We start from the raw sequence: 27,676 nt of genomic DNA on the forward strand, positions 1-27,676 counted from the left end.
TTAAATGATTTGTATTCTCGCTTTAATTTAAATTGTCTACTCAAAAGTAAATACGGGATGCTAGTAAAAAGAAATCGACATTAAGCCCGTCTAACTAATGTTTGCCATTTATAATAGTGGCACTTTGATTTCACTGTTATTTAATTCTTATAATGTGTTCAGCGGGAGATTTTCACTAATGTGGAGCGTCTTTGTTTCAGTAAAGCATGATATCGTGCAGTTTTAGTGGTTATAAGATCATAATTGAATCATAGTGTTACCATATCTCATACCACAATTATCCAGCTAGTTTTCCTCTTCTTTTTTTTTTTTTGCCTTCCAAAAAAGGATCTTAAATGGGCGAACAACAATAGTATGGGACCGCCGGCAGTGGCGGAGCCACATGCATCCCCTTCGCCGGAAAATTATACTGTATAACTCGGTAATTTTAAAAAAATATGTATCTATACTATGTAGTGACACCCCTTGACTTCTTGGTGAGTTTATTTATTTATATTTTGACTCCCCTTAATGAAAATCCTGGCTCTGCCACTTACCGCCGGAAGAACATAATGTTGTGAAGTTTCATTGTAAGAAGACAACTACTAAAACTTAGGTATGTAAAAGTAAATGATGGAAAAGTCAATCTAGTACTGGTGGAGAATATTTTACTTGGAGGTATTAAATCCATAAAATATCCTATATTGAACTCCACATGTTATTTCCACGATACTTCCATAATAAAATATGTTTTTCTAGTTGACTAATTTGAAGCCAAGATTTGTCGTAGGTTAGCTTTGTGATCATATAAAAACCCCTCTCAAGGCTTCCTAGTTAGTATCAAAACAAAATGGCAATTAGTTTAGTAGGAGGGGGAGACAAATACAGAGACTACTTGAGTGAAGAAGAGGTTAAGAACACCAAATGGAGAAATGGCCCTCCTACCTATGATGTTGTCGATAAGCTCTTTGAACAAGAAAGAACTCATGTATCTTCTCTTTTTTCAATACATCTTCGAAACTCTTTTGATTGATTCTAAGAATGCATGTCTCGAGATTTAAGATGATTACTCATCCCTCGTGTCCACAATAAGTGATCAATTTACCTTTTTATTTTGGTCTAAAATAAGTGTCCATTTATAAAATCAATAAAAAAATTAATTGGTTTTTCACCAAAATTAATCTTATGTACGTATCCCTAAAAAGTCTTTTACTTCTCACATTAAATTATGCTGCAATATTTAATTAAGGGACTATTTTTGTCTAGAATTTAGTATTTCCTTAAGTGGGTGTGCCCAAGGTAAATTAGTCACGGCCGGATGGAGTATAATAGAAAGTGGATTTACCTCTTTACTACTTAGGTATGGCCTGAAGGATCAGTTGAAGAGAAAGTGCAGAGGCTGTTGAAGACTTGGGAAATGGAAATAGTCCACAAGGCAGATCCTAATGACTTCAAAACTGTTGATCCAACTAAGTTCAACATTTGTGTCAATGGTATACTTGTTTCTCTTATTGTTAAAATAGTAAGTAGTACCTAATTGTAACACTTTATTGAGCACTATATTGTCTGTGAGGAGAAGGGGTAGGTGTGATTTTCTTCTCCTTGTTCCTTATGAATTTATACACTGACTGACAGTATAAAGAATTTAATAGGCAGGAAAGGGTTGACACCGGTAGAATCTGCAAAGCTCGGTGGTAGCTATAACATATTCCTCCAAACATCATTGCCACAGAATCTTCGACTCTACAATCCTGATGAGGAAACATTTGAATCATCACAGAAAGTTTTCAGATCCATATTTTTACGAGGATTCGCGATTGAAATCCTTCATGTTTATTCAGGACCACCAGAAATAGTGTACAAGTTTAGGCATTGGGGTTACATGGAAGGTCCATTTAAAGGACATGCTGCTACTGGAGGACTTGTAGAGCTCTTTGGGATTGGCATTTTTGAAGTACTTACCAGAAATCATCTTCCTTTTCAATTATTTCTTTCTTAATTCTGTTTTAATTAATTAAATGATTGTTGAAACAGTTGGAGAAAGAGAGTAACAAGATTGTTAAGGCAGAGATGTTCTTTGATAGAGGAGAATTGCTTGGAGGCCTTGTGAAAGGAGAAAGCAATGGTGAATTGGCATTGGCTGCTTCAAAATGTCCTTTGATGAAATAAGATGCAAAACCAGCAACTGCTGCTTATTTTTTGGAAACATCATTTTGAAGCGTCCGGACAAACGAAAGGGTCATTCTCTACTCACAGAAATTTAACATTCACACAATCACAAATCAACAACTAGGAATATAGCAAGCAGACAATGGAGAAACAACTTTAATTTGAGGCATTCAAGAGATACAACACTAGCAATACAATAGGTAGTAAAAGGGAAATATAACTAGTTATATGGTACAAAGCTACAATTATAGTAGCATATAGCCCAAAGATATATAGAAAATACATTAACAAATATGGAAGCAACAATGTGAAGTGTACACCAAAGCATTTTACATTACGTGATGATTAATATAAGATTCTGAAAGGCCAGGAGAAGATACAGGAGATTAGTGTTTCAGATTCCCAAGATAAGATTTCTTGCTACATATTACCAGAACCTACACTCTAGAAAAGCTTGTTTTGATTATTATACAGCACAATCCGAGCATCAACTTTTGATAGTTCAGTTTCTCTTTATAAGCTAAATAAAACATCTAGTCTTTTTCGATATCTCCTACCTAAAGGGAAGAAAGGCCCCACCCCAAAGGGGAGGGGTAATGTAGATAGCCTACGCTGACGCGAACATCAGATTCCACGGCTAAAATGCGTGACCACAAAGATTGATCCTTGCCTGTTTCAGTTTTAGTTACATATGGAAGCACAGTAGTAATAGTACCGGGATTGTTCGAAATGATGTTGTATGTTGACTTTGATGAAGAGAAAGCAATAGCTAATAGAGGTGTGTTACCTTGACTCTTACCTGCTATGTTATGTCCAGGGGCGAATCTAGGCCTAAGGGTATGGGTTCACGCGAACCCATACTCCTCTCCCTAAACGATGTATAATTATGTTATATTTTTTCAAAATTACTTAAATATATGTGAGTGCACCCATGCTCAAAGACTCATATGGTGCAATTATTATTGGGTGCACCTCTACGAGTAAAAATGGTGGTTCAAATCCCACTTCAGACGGACTTATTTTTGGCACAGGGCATTGATATATACGTGAAAATTACCAAAAATTTTAAAACTGGCATTGATATATAATTTTTAAAATGTAGTGAGTTCATGGTAAGAGACTAAAGTAAAACACGCGATTCTAGATCCACCTCTTCACACTAGTGCACCATTCTCTTGAAATGTCGAATAAGCACAAGGAAAGGCAATCATTAATGTTTCTGAGACTTATGGAGCATTTATAGGCAAAGGCATCAAGTATACTAGAGATGTGGGTAAAACATAGAAGCTTTACAGTATATTGCGCGGATATGTGCCAATAAGCTCCCTGAACCTACAAACACTGAAGAGAAGATTCTCAAAATTGTATCCTGCATATTCTTCAGTGAGTTCCCTGCCTCTTTACAGTAAACCAACCTTTTGATTCCATGCACGACTTAACATAGCATATTTTACCGTATACAGATAGTCCCCCTGCTTTCCGGTGACATAACTTTGTATCGTTGGAAAGTTGGTAGAAATATATTAATATAATTGAGCATAATTTTCAAGAATATATAATGTATATTATAAAAATATATTTATTTAAATAATTATTTTTACGTGCATGAAATATATATTTTACAACCTTTATTTTCTTTCATTCTGAATTGTGTAAATACATTTTTGAATTTTTGTTGTTAATACTAAAATTATTATTACGAACAAATAATTCTAATTAATTTTTTAGTATTGTAATACCCCATAAATTTCAAACAAGGACATACTGGTCATTTAACAAACCAAAAAAAAAAACAAATTAGAATAACTAAAACGAGAGGGCCGAATCAGCCCATGAGAATAAACCTAACAGAGGTAAGAGTTCTGCAAACATAAGGAGTCAAAAACAAATTCGGAGAGGAGTGCTTCGCACTAAGCAGTAGAACGTGAAAAAAAAAATTTGTTAACCAAGAGAAGATATTGGCGCATAGGATCTGATTTCCATAGTTTGAGGCCAACTTTGGGAATTTCTTGGTTCAAGTAATTCGTCGTCCACCATTGATTTTCCTTCCGTGAAGAAGAACAAGGTATTTTGATATTCTACTTACCTTAGATAATTTGTTTCAGATTCTCTTCCTTATTACTCAATTTATAATCTATCCTTTATTGGTTGGTTAGTTAATTATAAGTAGACATAAGAAAAGGGAATAGAATGAATGACTTATGGAATTTCTATAGCCAAGGTACTTGTAGCAGAGTTCTTGTCTTCATGAATTCCAGAGAAGAAATTATCAAATTTTTGCACCAAAGGATATTTTTTTTCAAATAAGAAAATCAAACCTTGTGCCTTAGAGGTGGTAGTATCATAAAAATAAGGACAAAAATAGAAATAGGTTATCTCCATTTTAATTCACGTACTCTTACATTAAGTAATTTTAAAATATATATATATGAGTGATCAGACTCCAAGGAATTGGCTCATGATATCAATATCATGTAAATTATAGATTGATTGGAGGAATTTGTACGAATTGCTCGAGGTAAAGCATTTGATATTTCGGCACGAGTACTGTGAGTAGTAATCTTATCGCAATTTGTGTTTTCATAACTTGCATGATTTACACATGATTTTTAATATGAATATGTTACCGATTATTTTGAGTTGCATGTGGGACAAGTCTTTTACTCGATATGATACCGAAATAGTTATTTGAGATGCATACCGTGGTTTTAAATATTTTCGTTGTTACTAGATATGTTTTACCGTTACTTGAATTTACTGTTATCGAAAGGAAATTATATGATTTGATAAGAACCGAAATGCCCTATATTGTTTTAAAATAGTTTCTACGAGTATATATGAATTAGAGAGACAAGTATAAATGGGAGTAGACATTGAAGGATCTCGTAGCTAACGGCGGGTTCGTTAGACCTGGTGCACCTTGTATTTACCGATTACAGAGTACAGTTATAGCCCTCGCTAGTGGGAAGGTAGAACTAGCATACCGTTACCGATTTCCCTCGAGTAGGGACTACCGTTATATATGACTTCTTGCAAAGAAGTCCACAGTTATACCGATTACATGATCCGTTCATTGAAACCTCCCAAATATGAATATTGATATTATACAGTGGTTACCGAGCTTATTACTGAATTGTTAAATGTATTATACTACAAGAAAAGCATGATGAGACTAAAATTGTTTATTATTTCTGAAAGGGCATTTTTATGTTATTTTCTCTTTGAAATACTAGCATGTTTCTGACTTGTCCCCAAATAAAAACGGTTATGGTTAAGTGTTATTACTCACTGAGCTAGCGACTCATTCCCCGCTAATTTTTTTTTTTACAGAGACAACAGTTGACGCAGGCGAGGATTTCGTTAATTAGAGTGTACAGGTTGAGAATTCTTGGTGAGCCTCGCACTTGTTCACGTGGGCGGAGATGTTTATCAATTGTTATAGTCTTTTCTTTGAATTCTTAGAGTCGCTCCATAGTCATTCTTTTAGTTTCATGAGTATTATTTTGCTATTAGTCTTTTGTTGAGTATCGTTCTTTATTATCAAGGTTGGAGATAAATTAGTATTTCCGGTTGTTAGTGGGTTGAGTAGTAATGGTGGAGACTCATTTTGGTTGATTGATTGGTTGTCAATTGTTGGTATGATATTAGGATGTTTGGTTGTTGATTTCTAAGACAGGTTTATTTTTGGGATAGTCCAAAAACAGGGGAAACTCTGTCCGATTTTCTGTAAAATACCGATGAGGCTTACTTGCCAAATACCTATTTTACCCTCTATTCCAGCATTATATATGCTTAAATACTTTTTATTTTTTAAATTTATAAATGACATTTATTTATTCTATATGTAAGTCCATAATATAAATTAAAAAAGGAAAAATCATAATATTAAAAAGTTTAAATAAATAAAAAGAAGATAAATATTTATAATTTAGAGGGTAAAATAGGTATTTGGCAATTCAAAATTTGGAAAATCTAGTTGAGTGACTTTCTGAGTGCAATAGGCATAGTTCAGTGACTTTGTTGTTACAAACGAAAGAAAAGTGACTTAGGAGATAATTTGGGATAGTTGAGTGATCATTTGAGTAATGAACTCGCATAATATCATAAAAATGATACTACATTTCAACAGTGCAATTGAAAAAGAATGCCACAGGAAAGAGATAAAGGTCACCAATATTATATGCAAATCATTAAGCAATCTGTAGTGCCTGAAACTCCACAAATGGAAAGAAAAAAGGGAGTGAAAAGAGCAAGCACTGCAAAAACCAATCACTCGAAGGAAAGAGATATCTCAGCTGATTGCAACAATTAAATTACACAAATATTTCGGTCTCTTAACAATTCTAGAGTAAACAGTACATTCGAAAAAAGTATAAAATATCATTAGTTAAAGCTTCTCTTTTCTTACCAATTTTCCTTCCTCATTAACCATGCTGCTCCATTTAGACCCGTATCAATCCAATATTCTTTCTGTATGAATACGCAGTAACCATATGTCATTCTGTTTAGACCTGTATCAATATTCTTCGTATTCATATAGCATACCCCAACTAGCTCGCTGTTGAGGCATTGTTGTTTTGTAGACATAGAGACGGTAAATTGGACCATATTTAGTTTCTTATACATGCAGTGCTTAGGGTACCAAATAGAAGCTTAGGAAACACAAGAACTTACCAAACCAACCTTTTGATTCAGCAACACTCCAATAAAAATGTGAACTTTTTGCCTTTCTTGTACTCCTAACACTCCCAAATTTTAAGTCAAAAATCACCCCTTGGGTAGAAAGTTTTGGGACTACCAGACCCAAATGAATAGTTTATCTTCATATAAAAAAACTGAAGTCAATGATAGAATTGAACCCTGAGATCACCTTTCCAATATACCACCAAATGAAACAGAGAATCCAAGTGTTAAATTGAGGGTTCAATGCAATGCAATGCAAGTCAATTTGGTATATTTGAGAATTAAAGAATTGGATGAGTCTCATTTCACAGAAGACATAGCTGAATGTTTCAACTTCCACCAATTAAGGTAATTTAGGTATTTCGAGAAAGACTTTGTTGCAATATATCCTTGTTGGCCTAAGTAAGTTTGTTCCGATGATTGACAAAGGAACTCAAGCATGAATCAGGTCCATGCACAGTATACACAGACACAGACAGATTTGAGCACAAGGGATGCACATGAAGGAGATAAGCTTAAGTGGTTATATCTGATATCTCCTGAACGAAAAGGTTGCATAATTGATAAGTAAAATAACTCCTTACTCAAAGAGAACTCTATCATAGGGAAGAGTTAGAGGTTGAACATAACTAGAACTTTCCACCAAGGAAGAGTATAGCATTAGAACTCTAGTTATTTTCTATTCTACTAACTCTATATATTTCAGTATGTTCTCATTTTATAGGCACACACAACGCTGAAGTTAAACGAGAGTTGAGAGCAAAATAGCAAGGCATTTTGCAAGTGATTCCTGTGTGATTCAAGTGTGCGAATCGGAAGCTACATGAACCAGATAGAAGAACCAGCTCCAAATGTCTGTCTTTTATTCTAGTTCAATTGTAGTAGGGCTTTTGAGTTGTATCTTTCAGCTTTCTTTAGAAGCATTTGTACTAGGTACTCTAAGTGTAGTGTTCAAGTTAGAGTTAACTTGAAATTGTTGCAACAGTCTGAGGCTAGTTGCCACAAAGGGTTAGAGGTAATCCTTAGGTTTACAAAGAGTTTTGTAAATGCTGTTTTGGCTAAATGATTTAGTGAAGTGTTGGAAAAATCCTATTGGGTAGTAGGTCGTAATTTTTTTACCTTTTGAGCCGGGTGTTTTTCACGTAAAAATATTTGTTTTTTTTTATTTTCAGCATTTGTTATTCCACAACAATAGTATAAGGAACGCAAAAGAATCATGTAATCTGTGCACGCAAAAATTAAACACCACACAAATCAGCCCTTGTTGTGTGGCATTGAAGTATAAAACATCAAACCTGCAAACAGAAAGGGAAAAGCATAATTTTGGCATAAAAGTTGCTTCTGCTCCTATCCCTCTCCTTTATTCACAGAGAAATCTTTTCTTTCCCTGTTTCTCGGCTAGACAAATTTGGACATGTTAGGATTGTAAAGCGGAAGAAAATGGAGTTTTTAACTGAGTTAGAATCATGTATTTTCACAAAGAAACTATTTAAATCACAAGAATCCTTGGGGTTAAATAAGCATCTTTAATCTAAAATCAAGATTCTTATCTTCATATCCAACAGTAGTCCTGCCATGTAGGAAAAAGAGGAGTTGCCAAAGAAAAGTTAGTAATATTTAGAAAAACTTTTAGTACTTTGACTTTCTAAATTCCATTAAACTAGTACTCATAATTAAGATTGGGAAAAGAAAAGAAAAGAAAAACACTAACTAAGATGCCAAAGCCAGCAGCAAGAGAATAAGAATATATGCAAAAATAGAAATAGAGAATTAAGGTTGTAATTTACAACTAATTTTCAGTTACATCATGCATAGGGAATGTCGATTTCAAAACACAAAAACAGCATGATAATTTCTTTTTTCTCAAATGCAACATTCTCTTTAGAAAAAAATAAACCATGTCAATAATAGAAGAAAAGCTCAATTTTGTCCAATATGTTCATACAATTTCAGAGGCCGGTCGTCTTCTCCCTTCTGCCAGTCGTTGGAACTCCATAGAAGTGGACTTCAATTTCCTTCCAAAATCTTCTTTGAATGAAAATTTTGAGTCATTACCTTCAAGATTTTCAAAATCTGTTGATTTTAACCTGATTGTTAAAAATAAAATCCATTTCAAACGCTTTGTTGTTGTAACAGCCGTCATAATCCTCATTATACCTGTTCTTATTCTTCTCCTGCATATTTACCCTACAAAAAATCATCACCATGTCTCTTCACACAATCTCACTCTTGCTCTTAACAAAGCTCTTCTCTTCTTTGATGCTCAGAAATGTATACTACTCTCAATTTTTTACTGTTTATGATTTTCATTTCACATTAAGTATACACTTTTATTTACTTAATTATGGCAAGTACGTGGAAATTCTTTTAGATAATAGGTGTCTAATATCATGTCGAACTGTGTGACCACCTCATCTAAAAGTTTAAAATGTTAGAGAGAGCACTATTTATTTGTTTAATAATGTCTTCAACACATTTTCTAGTTTCATCTTTTGAGGTTTGATCATCTTTTTGTGTTTATTCTTTCGTGCAGCGGGGCCTTTTGTGGAGAATAGTTTGATAAGATTTCGAGGGAACTCAGGGATGAATGATGGGAATAGCAGTGAGAAGCATCCGCATCCAGACCTTGTTGGTGGTTTTTATGATGCAGGAAATAATATAAAGTTTAGTTTCACTACAGCTTTTACTGTTACTCTCTTGAGCTGGACAGTGATTGAATATCATGAGAAATATGATGGTATTGGAGAGCTTGATCATGTTAAAGATACTATCAAATGGGGTAGTCTATATTTGCTTAAACTCTTTGTACCTCCAACTAATTCTTCTACTACTTCAGCCAGAATCTACTCTCAGGTACTAATCAAGAATCTAAATTCAAGACTAGTTGTTTGTAATACTTAGGTAAAATTTTCAATAAAAGATTCAATATTCTTCTCAGGTTGGAGGGAATAATTCAAACAATGAGAATGACCTAACTTGCTGGCAAAGGCCAGAGGACATGAGTTATCCAAGATTTGTTTCGGTTTGTGACATTGGTGCTGCCTCAGACTTAGCAGGAGAAATGGTTGCGGCAATGTCAGCTGCATCAATAGTGTTAAAAGATGATAAGGATATTTCAGAGAAATTGGCGAAAGCAGCAGAGGAGTTGTTCATTCTTGCAAGTAGAACAGAGAATCAAGGAACATACACGACGAATGATGAATGTGGAGGACAAGCTAGGCAATTTCATAACTCATCAAGTTACAAAGATGAATTGGTTTGGGGTGGAATTTGGCTCTTTTTTGCAACAGGAAACAAAACTTACCTCAAGTATTCAACAGAGAACTTTGCCTCAGCTGTAAAGGAACAGGTATCTTCCGATGAAGGTGTTTTCGATTGGAACAACAAGATCACTGCTATATCGGTAATTGACCCAAAATCTTGATGAGAATTAATGCTTTTATTTTATGCATTTCATCTAAGACTTAAAACTGTTATATAGATTCTGCTAACAAGGATTAGGTATTTCCGGGATCTTGGTTATCCATATGAGTCTTCGTTCATATCATCGACGAACAAGATTGACTTGCTCATGTGTTCATTTACTTCTGATCAAAAGTACAGCAAAACTGAAGGTGTAACTAATGTCAATTACATATGTTTATCTATCCATTCTTTTTGCTGGTAATAACTTGAGATAAAATTACTGAAATTTCAGGTGGACTAATCCTTATAAAGCCAAGTACCGGTGTAGCATTACTCCAGTATGCTGTGACAGCTTCCTTTCTCAGCAAATTGTATAGTGACTATCTCCAGCTTTTGCATACAACGCATAGAAGCTGCTCTAATTCTGTCTTTTCATCGGATAATTTACTAGAATTCTCCGAATCACAGGTGACAATTTTCTAAGGATTCTTGAAAACTACCAAATTGTGTATCTTTCTAAGGTTACCCCTTCTTATAATGACTATGCATATAAGTCTGCAATGAACTTATAATCTTGGCATTGACTCGATCATCAGATTATAAGTTTATAACTGTAGCTCATTCCCATTTTGGACGGAACAAATCTACATTTCTTTGGCACTCTACATAGAGCATACTATTCCCTATGATAGTTCCTTGATGAGAAGGCCTAATATAGTAAGTAATTAATACCTATTTGTGACAGGTGAATTACATACTAGGAGATAACCCTATGAAGATGAGTTATGTGGTGGGATATGGTGATACCTATCCGGTTCATGTTCACCATCGAGCTGCATCGATCCCTTGGGATGGGAAACGATGTACATGTACAGAAGGGAATCAATGGCTGTATTCGAAAAGGGAAAATCCAAATACCATTTTGGGAGCAATGGTAGCAGGACCAAATAAAGATGACATATTTTCGGACGAGAGAACTCAACCATGGTTCACAGAGCCAAGTATAACAAGTAATGCTGGTCTAGTAGCAGCACTGATTGCACTGCATGATCCTCCCACTGGATCTTCTGATTTAAATGGAGTTAATTTAGGAATAGACAAGAGTGGTATGTTTGAAAATGTAAAAGAATTTTCTTAGAGTAATTAGGTGAAAAGGGAAAAGATCATTACTGTGTACAAGTCAGTGACTACTTACCATTTTCTTGACCTTGTTTATTAGTTCATAAGCACAAATAGTTACCATAATCTCTATCAAAGACATCAGATCATGATTTCTTCGCTTTCTTTTCATTTTTAGAGTTTAGGGTATCATCCCAGATTGTTATCATTTTCCTATACTCTCTGGTTTCTCCACCCTGTTTTTCGTTGGAAGAATGAGAGTTTACAACAACAACAACAACGACGACGACGACCCAGTGAAATCCCACTAGTGGGGTCTGGGGAGGGTAGTGTGTACGTAGACCTTACCCCTACCCCGAGGGAGTAGAGAGGCTGTTTCCGAAAGACCCTCGGCTCAAGACAAAAAGACAAAAGGAGACAATATCAGTAACACCATAGAAATCATAGGAAAAATAGGAACAACATGAAAGCCAAAAGAAAGATACAAAGCAAAAAAGAAATAATATCCCTACCAAACTAGTCTCACAAAGTAATGACGTAAGGCAAGACTCAACTATCTCCTAACCCTCAACCCTAATACTCGCCCTCCACATGTTCCTATCAAGTGTCATGTCCTCGGAAATTTGGAGCCTCGCTATATCCTGCCTAATCACCTCCCCCAATACTTCTTAGGTCGCCCTCTACCTCTTCTCTTGCCCTCCACAGCCAGCCGTTCGCACCTCCTTACCGGAGCATCTGGGCTTCTCCTCTGAACATGCCCGAACCATCCGAGCCCCGCTTCCCGCATCTTGTCATTAATGGGAGCCACGCGCACCTTCTCCCTAATATTATCATTCCTAATCTTATCCAGCCTAATATGCCCCGCACATCCACCTCAACATCCTCATTTCTGCTACCTTCATCTTCTGGATATGTGAGTTCTTAACAGGCCAACACTCAGCCCCATACATCATGGCCGGTCTAACCACCGCTTTGTATAACTTACCTTTGAGTATCAGTGGCACTCTCTTGTCACACAATACTCCAGATGCTAACCTCCACTTCATCCATCCTACCCCAATACGGTGTGTGACATCCTCGTCGATCTCCCCACCCCCCTGGATAACCGACCCAAGGTACTTGAAGCTGCCTCTACTTGGGATGACCTGTGATTCAAGTCTCACATCCACGCCCACTTCCCCCTGCTCAGCGCTGAACTTACACTCCTGGTATTCTGTCTTCGTCCTGCTAAGCTTGAAACCCTTAGATTCAAGAGCCTGTCTCCAAACCTCCAGCCTCTCGTTAACACCGGCTCGCGACTCATCAATCAGAACTATGTCATCGCCGAATAGTATGCACCATGGCGCATCCCCTTGAATGTGGTGTGTTAACGCATCCATCACCAGGGCGAATAAGAACGGACTGAGCGCAGAACCTTGGTGTAACCGCATAACAACCGGAAAATCCTCAAAGTCGCCTCCTACTGTCCTAACCCGAGTCTTAGCCCCATCATACATGTCCTTAATCGCCATAATGAGAGTTTATTTTTATTAAATATCCCACGGTAAGGCTATGTACAATAGACTCTTGTGATCCAGCCATTCCGCATACCCCGCGCATAACAGGAGCTTAGTACACCCTTTATTTTTTTTAAACATCGAACCATTTTCTTAACTGATATTTACCTAACTAAATTAAAAATAAAGATATTTACCTAACTAAATCTTTTCCCCTTTCCATTCAATCCATTAAATAGAGCTGATAATAAATTAAACTAAAAAATACGTATTAAGTAATAATAAAAATTTAGATGCAAGATACATGTCTTATATTGATTTGTTTGGTGCAAACACCGGGTGCAATACTTACATGTACCTGGTGTTTACATCAAACTAAGCAATTTAAACTAAAAAAAATCACAAATTAAAGAAAGAATTACATATCAATTTCCGTATTCTTTGTGGTGCTAACAATTAAGTACCAAAAGGAAGTGGCAAACATAACTGAACTTGACATACAAGAGCTTGGGGTGTATAATTACATAACAAGCAAAAAAAAAAAAAAAAAAAAAAAAAAAAAAAAAAAAAAAAAAAAAAAGAAAAAAAAGAGAAGGGATAATGGTCAGAGAACTTAATAAGTTATGTACACTTTCTTGGGCACTTCATCTTCAAGTAGATTTTAATGTATCAAGACCATATGCACCCTACAAAAGAAAGGTAAAATTGANGTCTTCTCCTATGAATGATACCTCTTCATCAGGAAAATACATTTTTAGAGGTTCGTATTCACCATCCACAGGGTTTTCGGCAAGGTGGTCTGTCAGTGCCTGTCCCTTGACCGCTTTTTGAGTTACATAGACAATGTCGAACTCACTCAACAGGATTTTCCACTTGTCTAGCTTTCCAGTGGGCATGGGCTTCTGAAAGATGTACTTCAAAGGATCCATCCTTGATATGAGGTACGTTGTATAGGCACAGAAGTAATGTCTCAGCATATATATAAATTGAAATATGATTATTCAGTGAACAAAACTATGAATAGTGCTGAAAGAATAATGATGAAAAAAAGAAAATCACTTTGAAAGCTGCTGAAGAGATCCATCCATGCCATGGCTTAAGAGTGTTAGTGTAAGATTCTTGAACTGCTTGCTCCATATTCCTCTCTATATCTTCAACCAGTAGTTGTAACAATGCTAATGAGAAATCCAAGGATCTGCAAACCATGCATTTAAGTTCAATTATAATTGTAATACTAGTCTAACAACCTACTTTCTTGATATATATATATATATATGTTGCACATAGAAAATATTAAGTTCAATTGAACTCAAACAAGGCTCCATCCGCCTTTGGATAGGGATGCGATCTGCACCATCGTAATTTATAGTTTTAGGGTCAAGGGTAAAAGGCTAACCACTATGTTTTTTCTTGTTTGTGAGGGGAAAAAAAAAATCAACTTTGATTGTAATTAAGTGGGCGTTTGGACATAAGAATTGTAAAATTCCCAAAAAGAAAAAGAGGTGAAAAAGTTTTTCAAGTGAAAATGGTATTTGAAAATTAGAGTTGTGTTTGGACATGAATATAATTTTTGGTTGTTTTTGAAGTTTTTTAAATTTTCGAAAAATTCCAAAATTCATCTTCAAGTGAAAATTGAAAATTTTATGGCCAAACACTGATTTAAAAAAAAAACTAAAAAAAATCTTATGTCCAAACGGGCTCTAATTATATATACGAACCTCGGCCACTAAATAGTAATACCAGGTAAATAGAATGTAATTAGAAAGTAAGTTAAAGAGCAAAAAAAGTACAATTACCTGGTAAGCCAAAGAACAGCTTTGGTACAGCTAGGACCCTTTCTTTCTTTGCCTTCATTAACCTCTTTCTTTAATATCTCAACCATATTTGAGTAGAGGGAAGGGTCTGAATCATGGATCTTTTCCAATCTCTACACGTTAAACAAATTTAGCAAATAAACTAAATTAATTTAGCACAGACAGTAAGAGCATTGAGTATACAACAAAAAGGCATGTACTTTATCAAGTAAATTAAATAATCGTACAACTTATCTTTTTATCTAATGTATAACATATCAGGATGTTAATATCCCAAGAGTTAGTTATCTTGTTACAAAAAGAAAAACAAATGGAGAGAAAATAGAACAAATGAGGTAAAAGAGAAATCAACTAAAGGGCATTTTCGGTGTTATACTGAAGAGCAGTTTTTATTTCATTTAAGAAAATAAAAATAAATTCCTAGGCAACATGGAATATTAGTATGGCATTGCCAAAAAAGAATGTTGTCCAATGTACACACTAAGAAACAAACAAGAAGGGCGAAATGACCTAATTAGAAAATGAAAGAAAAGATCAATAAAGTGAGAGAAGCTCGAGATTTAAATCCTAATTAAAACTAGAAACATTATGGGATTATATATATGTCTAAACTTTAGCAAAATGAGTTCTTCAATATTTGTATTGGCAAAAAATGTCAAGTAAGCTGAGCTTGAAAAGTCCAAATTATACTAGTTGAAAAATCATAGTTCAATGTTCTATTATTTGGTCGTTCATTATCAATTAGAAGTCAAAATGAAACCTTTTGGCAGCAACGAGCTTGACGAAGCTAGAGGACCTATCAGTAATAATAATGTATGTGGGGGACCAAAAACCAAATCGTGTGTTCTACACATACAACATGAAAATGACAGAGCTTAATTAAAGATAAAAAGATAAAAATAAACTAAGATTATCATCATGTTAAAAATTCCTCATTTACAAAAGTTTCCATAGAATTTATACCTGGATGTTCTGATATATGTCTTGTCTCAATACTGCCATTGTTGGCCCTATCTTATCTGCATATCAGTTCACGACAAAATAACAATATATTAAAACGCCAAAGCCAATAATAACCATAAAATTATCCAAATATAAATACTTTTTTTTTTTTTTTTTTTTTTTTTTTTTTTTGCGAACAAAGCTAAGAGCCTCTGGAAGAAAAACTCCTCAAGAATCAGCACCAGAAACTGAAGGAACTGTTTTATAAAAAAAGAAATTGATAAAAGGAGAAAAGAAAGAGGATATATATATACTAACCAAGAACTTGAAGGACCAAAGTGGAGATAGAGAGAAAAGGCAAGGTAGGAATAGTGGTAATATTATGATGATCATCTTCAGCTTCAGCTTCTTCAGGTTGTACTTTGAGCAGCTGCAACATGGAAAGTTCTTGAATAGCAGATCGTATTTCAGTTGACTCTATCTCCATATCTCTTTTTCTCTTCATTCCAAATAGTACTTAGTTTCCTCTCCTCTCTTTAATTCTTCAATATATATCCCTTATAAGAGTAAACCAGTTATATTTATAAGTATCTAATGATGACACCAGCCAGTTGATTTCAGATAGTGCCAAAATTTGTAAAATATTGCAAAATTAACCAACAGTTTTGGTCATTGTTATCGTCAGACGAGTAAAATATTAACATTATTTTCCCCTAAGAAATATTCTTTCTTAAGGTTATGATATATGTTCTCTCTCCAAACAGGACTGGTTATTTTCCCTATTGACCTTGAAGTTGTCATTTATCTTATTATAATACTCCAATCAATTACTATTATTGTTTTGTGTTTAATTACCCCCGATTTGAGTATTGGGTAAGATCGCCAGCATCCAAATAATAATAATTTATTGAACTTCTCTTCTTCTTCTTTTTTAAATAAAACTATAGTAAAAGGCACAAGAATCTAGGGGAGGAACATCTGTTGAAATGGGATAACTCAAGCAAGGTCAAATCATAACTCAAGATTTATACAATTTGTAACTTGTAGTTGATAGGGGTTACTATCGTTACAATAACTTAACTACCAATTAATACCATTTCAAATAGAATATATCCGAAAACTGGATGACAACGACATTAGAAATGTTAACAACAATAAACAGTACTTTTCCGATTTATTTCACATAACTCTTTAATTTTTCAAAACTCTAGGCACATTTCTATATGTTATGTCCTTAATGGCATATTATTATTGGAATTATCATGCTATGTACATAAAAAGACCGAAGACCATTAATAATAATTGCACATTTGATCCTACTTCTTATATGTCACATATTCTTTTGTTATTCATCAAAAATCTTTCTATCTTCGTTAATGCTGTCAAATATAATGAAAAGATAAATGACGAGAGGGAGATCGGAATGGGAACAGAAGACGTACGAGGGTATTCTCATCTCCATACATATTTTTTCAAAAAAAATTCCTAATATATAGTTGAGTTACCACTGGCAAAATGTGCTTTGAATATTCCATCTTATACGAGGGTATTGTCAGTTTTATTTGATCATAGTTACCCTAAAAATCGAGTTGTACGCGGTTTAAAGGATATGTGATTTAATTCAATACGAATGATTAAAAGGTAAATAAGTTAAAGATAAAATAAACGATCAAACTAATCGCAATGTGATGATCAAGTCTGATCTTAGGTTGAACAGTGGAATCGGTCCTCGATCGGACCCTCGATACAACCTCGGTCGCAAATAAAGAAGAGAACAAACTAAGAACACTTTGAACAATAGCTAGAAGACAAAAGTAAACTTTTATTGCTTTGATTTACATGTCACAATGTGTCAAAATAAAAGAAACCTTCTCCTTTATGTAGTAGGGGAATTTCAGTTAGAGTACAAGTATAAATAAGGTAAAAATCTTCTTTTTTTGGTAAATGTCAATTCTCAGTTGATATCGGACGGGATTCGCGCCATAATATCCGGTTGAGGGCGAATATTATAGCCTCCTACTCGTCATGCATAACAGTTCTCCGCGTTTCCAAAGTCCAAAAACTATACTTGCTTTGGGTTCGTTATTTCACCATGCCCGATCCCAGATGCATATTTTATTTCTCCCGGGTTTTGATAGGAGGGGTCCTTGCCTTGATTATAATCATGTCGAGCCGTGCTTCCTTTTGTTTCCCCATCGGAAATCAGGGAAAACTCTGCCCCCAATTTTATCCGTACACAGATGGTCCCCTCATTCCTCAAAGAGTAGATTTATCGAAGCGGCGGGAAGCGATAAATTAACCCCAGTTCCTTCTTCTGTACGCTACAACCGAGTTGACGTGTCAGTAAAACATCCCATCAGTCGCGTTGTTCTGACTTCGAACAAGTGTTAGCCGCCGGTTGACCGTCCCCGAATGCAAAACGTCACACATTGATTACCCCTTCTCTATAAAAGCTCCTGTCCTTTTTTCACTTTTTTTACTTTCCGATTCCACAGCTCCTTAATTTACCCTCAAGCTCTTCACTTATATTTAGCCCCTTCAAACCTTCATACATTGTTTTCTAGATCTTCATATTTTCATCTTCAAATCTTCATACCCCTCCTTCAAATCTTCAAATCTGACCTTCATACCTTTATCCTTATCTTCAAATCTTCATATTTTCTAAGATCTGATGGCCAAGACTTCCAAATATGTGTCTCAACAGACCATCCCTTCAACTTCCAACTCAGCCACGGATGCCGAGGTGGCCGTGCCTGAGGTGGCCCTGGAACCTCCCCTGTCCCCAGGGGCTGCTCCATTGAGAAGGACTACAATGTCGAAAAAACCTCCAATCAAGAGGACCGAGGTAAGAGGGTATGGAAACACATATGCTCCGTTATCGAGGATACACTCCCTCCAGTTTGGGGGGACTGCATCTGGCAGGGAATGGAAGTGGTCGTCCCCGGTCCTGGTGAGGATATTACCACTCACGTGGAGAGGTGTCTAAGTGTTTACACTTACCCTTCACGCTTGCCACAATAGACCCTATAATCCTCAGTTTTTGCAAAAGATACGGGGTCTGCCTTAGGTAGATTCACCCGTTCTTTTAGAAGATCGTAATCCTCCTCCGCCATTTTGTCAACAACACCGAAGCACCTCGATTTACCATCAACCACCTGCTTCGTCTCTATAGTCCCCGAGTTTTCTAAGGGGGGTTGATCAAGCTCGTTCGTCGAGCAAGAAAAGCTCCATACTCGAGCATCGATGAAGATCGAGATCGAGGTTGGCAGGGGAGATTTGTTCGGGTGAAAACCAAAGATCTCATTCCCCCAGAATTTTTACTGTTTCCTGCGAAGTGGAACTCAGCCCGTAAGTTTCTTTCCTTCCTAAGTACTAGGAATTTTTTTTGTTCTTTTTCTAATTACTTGTTCCTATCATCGTGTAGCGGTCGCCCAAGTTCCTATCACAAACCCTCGCTTCAAAGAGTGGATCAAGGGGATCTACAAACAAATGTCGTATTTTGAGTGCGAATGGCGCAAAGTTTCAAATGGCAAGGGGGAGGCCCGTTCCATGGTGAGTGCTCCTCCCGAACGAGTCTACTTTCACACTCAACCTTTATTTCTACCAAGTTCCTTATCTTTTACAGGTTCGACCAAGACCACTGAGCTACCGCCATTGGATGAGGACGAGACTCCGTCCTCACTTGCTAAACCCTCCGCTTCGGGACAGTCTGGAGCTGCTGCACAAGAGGAGAAAAAGAGGAAATCTTCTGGCTCTCCGGACGTCGAGGCCAAGAAGAAGAGAGTAATTGTAAGGATCCGAAAAAGCAACAAGAAGAGTACCCAAGCGGTGGTATCGGACCCCGACTCCCTCTACCATCTCAGGGATTACCCTGAAGACGATGAACTAGAGTTCGTCGCTCATGGGTCGACCATTGACGAAGAAGAACAAGCGGCAATCGGGGAAGATGGCCGAGAGGCCGATCCCTCTTTAGCTCGGGAGCTAGAAGGAAAATCAGAGGCTATGGCCTCCCGAGAAACTATCCCTACCTCGAAGGAAATAGCCAGTGTCATTGACATCACGGAGTCACCATCTCATACAGAGTCCATGTTTGACGAGGCTCGGGATGACAAGGAGAAGTCAAATGAGACGGCACGGGGCGTAGACAAGGCCCTCAACATGTTCTTTTACGGAATGGACATGGTGCGTTGGAGGATTATTCCGGGTTTGGTCACCTAGAGATCCCGAAAAAGGACCTGTTGTCGGGGGCAGGCAAGCCGAGCTCGATCCCGAAGTTGGTGAGGCAGTTCCCTGCTCCGAGCGTGGATCCCGACTGTAAAAGAACGATTGTGTTTATTATCCCGGTGAACACTCGGGTGTTGTCCACTCCAGTGGGCGTGGCCAGCTACATTCGCTGCCTGGTGACTGAAGAGGACCAGGCGAAGATGAACGAAGTGAGCACTTCGAGCCTCTTCAATGAAGCACAATAGGCACTGAATCGGGTAAGTTTCCCCTTCCTTGTGCCCTTCTTGCATCTTATTTAACTTTAGTACGTCCTCATGATCTTATCATTTTATTTTTCAGGCTTTGGTGCTCCATCATGAAAGCTTGTCGGTCTCGGATGGAATTAAGCCATTACGAGTTCGAGCTCAAGGAGCAAGTTCGGCAAAAGGACATGTACAGGGTCCTCAACGAGCAAAAAGACGAGGCCCTAAAGGATCTCCCTATTCTTCGAAAGGAGCTAGATAAAACTCAAAAGGAGGCTTTGTCTGCGAAATGGGAGCATGCCGAACTGGTCGAGAAGGTAAGGAAGACCTCGACCGAGAATATACTACGCTGAAGTCCAAGTTAGAGGCAACCTCGATTGATTCCTCCGTGGTCGAAGAAATGTTGGCCCAGTATCAAACTGATGTGGAGATAGCCGAGGCCCGTTTAATAACGAAGGCTGAGTAAGAAAAGCGGTTGTCCAGGAGGGAGACCCTCGAGGAGATTCACTCTCGGGGATTTGATCTATCGGCCGTAGGCCAAGAGGCTTGAGGCCGAGACAAAAGAACTTTATGATCCCGAAGGTCCCGAAGGTTCCGGTGCCGAGTCGAGCTCCGGTGAAGATTGGACGGAGATGCCTTAGCTCTTTTTGTTTCCTTTTATATATTTTCTTCTTTTTTTTGTTTATTTTGAGGCCGTTTTATCGTGCCTTTCTAAATACTTTTTGAAATATATATATGAATTTCCTTCGGCAACACTGTGTCTTTTACTTTTCAACATCTATTTGCAATTTTTCATTTGTGGATCGTCCTTAATGCCTAGAATAGAATTAGACGTGATCTCGAGAATCCGTTCTCCGGAAGCCCGAATGAGGCCCGGTTTCGATGGTACTCTGAATTGTTCGTGGCTTCACATTTTTGATAAAAAATGAAGTCCTTTAAGATACTTGAGTGTTTTACTCATACACGATGGTGTTTTGCCGAGGGTAACCCTTTAATAGGTTTTAATCATATGTAAGGGCCTTACTTTTTGAGTATAAACATGGACGTCTCTGAGCCATTTTAGTTTGGCCGTATCCTTTCATGTTTGGGCGATGCCTAATAGGCTCGGGGCCTCCGGGATTCGATAGCCCGGTTCATCCAATTTTTTGTTGAACGACAGTCCCCGGGTCGGGGAAGCCCGTGGGCTCTAGGATTTAGGATCCGTTATCCTGTCTAAGTAATTCAACGGATGCATGGATGGTGCGAAATGCGAAAGTGATAAAATATGAAGAAAACAAAGATTTCTTTCATTGTTTTATATGTTGCGTACATAATCAGACGCGCATAAGCCTTGTGCCATGGCAAGAGTGGGATATATGGGTACTGTTCGTTTGACCCTTACAACGAATCCTAACTACCAAGCCTTGGCTTTAATATTAAGTAATAGCACCTTTTAAAGATCCTAACCTAGGGGGTAATGGCCCCCAATATTTGAGGCCAAACTTCTGAGGGCTCGAATACTATTGGTTTTGTGCAGATGATCAGCAACTCTAACTTTAAGCCGACCTTTGAAACCAAGGTAGCATGTTTATTATTGCCTCATTAAAAACCTTGCCGTAAAACTCACTTGGGGAAAAAACCGGTTCAAGGGAAAAAGATTACAACACGTGACCTAATAGTCACATTTGCCCTTAGCCGAGTACCTGCACAAGTTAGTCCGTAATATAAAGAATTTCAAAAGGGAATTGTGCTTGTACCTTAGCAATAGTACTGCTTTAAGTGTGCCACGTTCCAGTTGTTCGATAGTTGTACACCATTTCCTGACTCGAGTTTAAATGAACCTTTCTCGGTTATTCCGCCAACTCTATATGGTCCTTCCCAATTCGGGCCTAGTTTCCCGTCGTTTGGGTTCCTGGTGTGTAGCGTTACTTTCCTTAACACCAAGTCCTCGACTTGAAAATGCTGAAGGTTAGCTCTTTAGTTGTAGTACCTCTCTACTCGCTGCTTTTGGGCGGCCAACTGGACTAAGGCGACTTCCCGTCTTTTGTCTAATAAGTCCAGGCTCGTGGTCATGGCCTCTCCGTTTGACATTTCGGTATTATAATGGAACCTGAGGCTCAGTTTCCCTATATCAACCAGGATTAAGGCTTTCGCGTCGTAGACTAAAGAGAACGGGGTCGCTCCGGTACTCGACTTCAAAGTCGTTCGGTATGCCCACAACACTTCGGGCAAGATTTCCTTCCACTTTCCTTTCGAATCTGTCAGTCTCTTTATCAAGTTTTGGAGCATAGTTTTGTTCGTCGATTTCGCTTGTCCGTTCCCACTAGGGTGATAAGTACCTCCCTCGGTTGATGAATCATTGGGGTGTGTCTTTGACACCCGTTGCATTTCCATACGAAGGCTTTCGCAACTTTCTCCATCTCATTCCAGTACTAGCCGGCAACTGATTAACTTCCGAACAAGGGATTCTGCTCCCGAGTGGTTCACAACAAGTGCCTTCGTGGACTTCTCTCATAGTATATTCAGTTTCTCCCAGACCCAAGCACCTAGATAATGGGCCGAAGAAGGATCTTCTGAACAATTTCCCCTCGACCAAGCTGAACCTGACAACTTTGGTGCGCAACGCTTTCGATTAATTGGGATCCAATGTCAATTATCCTGCCTTCCGATAGACTATGTATTTGTTTTTACCTCGGCGCTTCTTCTACCACCGAGCTCATCAGCTATACCATTGTCCCCGAGTTGAATTCATCGGAGTCGACAGACGACACCAGTGGCTAGTGCATCGGCATGGCTATTTTGATACCAAGGTACGCGTTGTAGAGTCCACTACTTGAATTGGTGCAATGTCACCTGCAACTTATCCAAGTACCTCCGCATCCATTCCACTTTTACTTCAAACGTCCCATTAACTTAATTTATGTCAAGGAGGGAGTCACATTTGGCCGCGATCACTTCGGCCCCTGGGCTCTTAGCCAGTTCTAGACCTGTAATCATAGCTTCATACTCAGCTTCATTGTTAGTAATTTTACAGTTCTAATGAACTTTCTAATTACGTTACCCGTAGGTGGTTTTCCTATAATACCGAACTCGGACCCCTTTGCGTTGGAGGCACCGTTCGTGAATATGGTCAAGATCCTCGAGCTAGTCGTCGAAGTGACTAGTAATTCCCTCTCGACCTCGGGTATCAAGTCCGGCTTAAAGTCGGCCACAAAGTCCGCCAAAATATGAAATTTTATGGAGATCCGGTGTTTGTACTCGATATCTTACTCGCTAATTTCTATGGCCCATTTGACCAACCAGCCCGAGAGTCGGGCTTATCCATGACATTCCTCAGTGGGTGAGAGGTCACGAGACGTATGGGGTGGCATTGGAAGTACGGTTTTAATTTCCTGTAAGCACTTAGTAGTGCGATTGCTAATTTTTCTAGGTGGGGATACCTTGTTTCGGCATAGCCTAGGGATCTACTAACATAATAAATAGGAAATTGTGTACCTTCTTCTTTCAAGACCAGGACACTACTTACTGCCACCTCAGAAACCGCAAAGTAGAGGTATCGTTGGTCGCCTGCCTTCGGAGTGTGCAGCAAAGGAGGGCTTGATAGGTATCGCTTGAGTTCTTCCAAAGCTTGTTGGCTTTCCAAAGTCCAAGAGAAGTTGTTATTCTTTTTCAATAGTGAGAAGAATTGATGACTCTTATCCGACGATCTCGAGTTGAACTGGCCCGACACGGCTATCTGCCCGGTCAGTCTTTGTACTGCCTTGATGTTGTCAACTACGGTGATGTCCTCTATGGCCTTTATTTTGTCGGGGTTGATCTTTATTCCTCGATTAGATACCATGAATCCGAGAAACTTGCCTGAGCTAACCCCAAATGCACAGTTCTCCGGGTTTAGCTTCATGTTGTACTTTCTCAATATGTCAAAGGTTTCCTGCAAATGTTTCAAATGGTCCTTTGATCGCAGGGGCTTGACCAACATATCGTCTATATAAACGTCCATTGATTTTCCTATTAGTTCTTCGAACATCTAGTTGACTAGTCATTGGTGTGTGGCACCGGTGCTCTTTAATTAGAACGGCATTACGTTATAGAGTAGGTGCCAAATTTGGTTATAAAAGAAGTCTTTTCTTGATTATTCGGGTCCATCCGAATTGGGTTATACCCGGAATAGGCGTTGAGAAAATTGAGTATCTCGTGTACGTCCATTGCGTCGATCATTCAATTAATGTTAGGCAAAGGGAAGGAATCCTTTGGACACGCCTTGTTTAGATCCTTATAATCTATACGCATCTTCAGTTTAATTCCTTTTTGAGCACTACCACTACGTTAGCTAACCAATCCGGGTATTTAACTTCCCGGATGGAACCTATTTTCAGAAGTTTGGATACCTCGTCCTTAATGAATGCGTGTTTAATCTCAGACTGTGGACTTCTTTTCTGCTTAACTAGATGGAATTTTGGATCCAAGCTCAATTTGTGAGTGGTTACCTCTGGTGGGATCCTTGTCATGTCTAGATTGGACCAGGCAAAACAGTAGGCGTTAGCTTTAAGAAAGTCAATAAGTATTTTCCTGATCTCAAGGTAAACCTCATGCCCGAGTATACCTTTCGATATGGTAGATGCTCGATCAATATAACTTGTTCCAACTCCTCGATCATCGATTCGGTGGCGTCAGTGTCATCGAGTGCTATGAATAATCTTGGGACGATCATCCTCATCATCCGCTCCGTGCTCCTTCTATTTTTCCGGATCGGATGAGGCCGGTATCATTGATTGCTATTTAGTTTCTTCTTTTTTGGTCGGTTCCACGCTTTTTTAATGTTGAAACCGCGGGCACTGCAATTACTTCATCCAAAACGAACATTTCCCTTGTGGCCGGCTGTTCTCCATAGATCGTTTTGACTCTTTCCAGAGTGGGAAATTTCAGCGCCTCGTGTAAGGTCGAAGCACCGCTCTCAAGTTGTGAACCCATGGCCTTCCGAACAAGGCGTTGTACCTCATATCCTCTTGGATCGTGTAAAACATTTTTTCTTGGGTGGTCCCGACAGTGTTTAGTAGTAAGGTTATCTCACCTTTCGTGGTCTCACAAGCCATGTTGAATTCATTCAATACCGAGACTGCCGGTATGATTTGATCATGTAACCTAGTTGTTCTACGACCCTTAATCTGATGATGTTGGCCGAGCTACCTGGATTAATCAACACACATTTAACCCGAGATTTATTGGTAAGTACAGATATTACCAATGCATCATTATAAGGCTGTACGATTCCCTCGACGTCTTCGCCACTGAACAACATAGCTCCTTCCGGGACGTAATCGTAGGTGCATTTCTCTTGATAGAATCATTGTTGCATTTTATCATCGGCCCTTGGGGGACATCAACTCCCCCAATGATAATGTTGATTATGTGTTGACGCTCCTCTTATTCGACCCGTTTGTTGGCATCCCTGTTTCTTAAAGTGATTTTTGGCTCGGTTGCTTAGGAATTCTCGAAGGTGCCCATTGTTGATCAATCGAGCAACTTCTTCTCTTAACTGTCGGCAATCTTCAGTATTATGACCGTGAGTACCGTGGTATTTACACATTAAATTAGGATATCTCTGGGCAGGGTCGTAATGCAACAGTCTGGGCCACTTAGTCTCTTTGATGGGCCCTATGGCTGATACTATACTTGCAGCGTCCACGTTGAAATTATACTCCGATAATCTTGGTGCCTCCCTACTCCCGAGCGAGTTGTCAAACCTGCTCTTTCTCATCAGGCCCAGGCTACTCGATCCTCAATCATTTTTTTTCTCGTTCCTTGTTGAGTGGAACCCGAATTTTCTTCCCCTCTAATCCGCGCTATTTGGATGATATCGATCTCGGACCAGCCTCGGCTCCTGAGCAATAGTTCTCTTAGACCTGTCATCAGTCCTGATGGCTTAAACAGTTCTCGAAAGGACCCTGAATTGGTCGTCTTTGACCCTGATCTTTGATTGATATCTATTGTGGACATCGGCCTAGGTGACCGCTGGGTACTCCCCCAAGTTTTGCTTTAGCTGTTGGGAGGCCACGGAACTTTGGGGGTTGATCCCTTGAGTAAATTCCTGAAGGGTTCATTCATCCGCAACTGATGGCAGATCCATCCTTTCCATCTGGAACCTCAACTCGATCTCCATGAGCATCTCGTTATCCGTTTGTTTGACCTTGAAAAGCTCTGACTTCCTGGTCTCGACCTTGATGGCTCCGACACGGGCCTTCATGAAAGCATCTGCAAGCATAGCAAACGAGTCGATAGAATTCGGAGGCAAGTTGTGATACCATATCATTGCTCAATTGGACTAGGTTTCCCAAAATTTTTTCAGCAACACCAAATCGATTTTGTCGTCTTCCAAGTCATTCCCTTTGATCGTGCATGTATAAGAGGTTACATGTTCATTTGGTTTTGTGGTCTCATTATACTTAGGAATGTCTGGCATTCGAAACCTCTTCAGGATCAGCTTCGGTGCTCTGCTCGGGGGGGTGGGGGTGGGGGGTTGGGGGTGGGGGGGGGAAGGCTTCTAAATAAACTTTTTAGAGTCCGGTCCCTTCAATATCGGAAGCGTTCCTGGGATCTGATCGACCCTGGAGTTGTACGTCTCCACCATCTTGTCGTTGGCCACAATCTTTTTCTCGCGTGACTCCACCCGTTTTGTCAATACTTCGAGCATATACATTACCTCGGATGTTTCCCCGGGCCTGATTACACCCGGTTCTACGGCAACTTGTTCATCCCTCTGAATATATTCCCGTGATTGCTAGGGTTCGACCCTGTTAGGGGCATGGCTTTGGTTCTGCAACTAGCGCTGTGCATTTGGATCGGATATCCGAAATCCAAACTGATCCGCTCAATTTCAAATTTTGGATTTCTTATTTCGGATACTTGGATCGGATTTTCGATTATGTTTTTTAAAATTTCGAATATCCGGATCGGATTCGGATTGGTATAATTTTAACCCGATTCGATCTGAAATCCAAAAATTTTAGGGCGTGTATAAATACTAAACTTTAATTTTAGGGTTAGGTCCATTTTCATTTTAGGTCTTTACGCCTAGTTTATACCGTTTCTATCTTTAAGCTCTCTTCAGAGTCCAGAGGGACTGCTACTCGCCTGCTCTGTCTGTTCCGCTCCTCCTCTCTTCCTTGTGTTGTGACTATCGATGGCGACCAGATTTGGCTACCTTTACAATTGTTGGATTTGGCTACATTGGCACCATAGTCCTCTCATCATTGCAGAAACATGAATTTTTCTTGCTATATTGCCTCTTCTACAAAGAAAATATAAGTATGAGTTTTGCAACCATTTTCAGAGGCATAACAACTCGAACCTCCAGAGAACTATTTTCTTAGAGATGCAACGCTGATATAAAGGATGAAAAGAAAAAAGATGCTTGTATTATCACGGAACACAGAATAAGCAGTTAAAGAAGATGCATTAACCGATTAGATTAGCAATAGCCTTAATAATACGTAAAATTCAATTCGAAAATACAAAATATTTATCCGATCCAAACTTTGAAATCCGATCTGATCCGATATTAATTCGAATCGGATTCGAATTGCATTTTGCAGAATCTGAAATCCAAAATTTCAATCCGAAATGT

The 27,676-nt window shown here is 38.5% G+C and overlaps 3 protein-coding genes across 3 annotated transcripts; 2 read left to right on the forward strand and 1 right to left on the reverse strand.

The window, feature by feature from the left end:
* The first annotated feature begins 765 nt into the window (after nucleotides 1-765).
* On the forward strand, nucleotides 766-3,080 carry LOC109238318 (pathogen-related protein-like). Its single transcript, XM_019404752.1, has 4 exons — nucleotides 766-967; nucleotides 1,340-1,472; nucleotides 1,632-1,933; nucleotides 2,014-3,080. The coding sequence occupies exons 1-4, from the start codon at nucleotides 830-832 to the stop codon at nucleotides 2,146-2,148; spliced, it is 708 nt and encodes a 235-aa protein (XP_019260297.1). The 5' UTR covers nucleotides 766-829; the 3' UTR covers nucleotides 2,149-3,080.
* A 5,614-nt stretch (nucleotides 3,081-8,694) lies between these two features.
* On the forward strand, nucleotides 8,695-11,456 carry LOC109238319 (endoglucanase 9-like). Its single transcript, XM_019404753.1, has 6 exons — nucleotides 8,695-9,102; nucleotides 9,365-9,684; nucleotides 9,770-10,234; nucleotides 10,313-10,445; nucleotides 10,529-10,704; nucleotides 10,982-11,456. The coding sequence occupies exons 1-6, from the start codon at nucleotides 8,730-8,732 to the stop codon at nucleotides 11,372-11,374; spliced, it is 1,860 nt and encodes a 619-aa protein (XP_019260298.1). The 5' UTR covers nucleotides 8,695-8,729; the 3' UTR covers nucleotides 11,375-11,456.
* A 2,377-nt stretch (nucleotides 11,457-13,833) lies between these two features.
* Nucleotides 13,834-16,218, reverse strand: LOC109238320 (glycolipid transfer protein 3). The gene is made up of 4 exons (XM_019404754.1): nucleotides 15,926-16,218; nucleotides 15,629-15,684; nucleotides 14,648-14,778; nucleotides 13,834-14,046 (listed from the first exon to the last, which is right to left on the reverse strand). Exons 1-4 carry the CDS (start codon nucleotides 16,110-16,112, stop codon nucleotides 13,866-13,868), a joined length of 555 nt encoding a protein of 184 aa, XP_019260299.1. The 5' UTR covers nucleotides 16,113-16,218; the 3' UTR covers nucleotides 13,834-13,865.
* Between the last annotated feature and the right edge of the window lie 11,458 nt (nucleotides 16,219-27,676).

This window comes from Nicotiana attenuata, unplaced genomic scaffold, assembly GCF_001879085.1.
Source record: "Nicotiana attenuata strain UT unplaced genomic scaffold, NIATTr2, whole genome shotgun sequence".
Classification (NCBI taxonomy): domain Eukaryota; kingdom Viridiplantae; phylum Streptophyta; class Magnoliopsida; order Solanales; family Solanaceae; genus Nicotiana; species Nicotiana attenuata.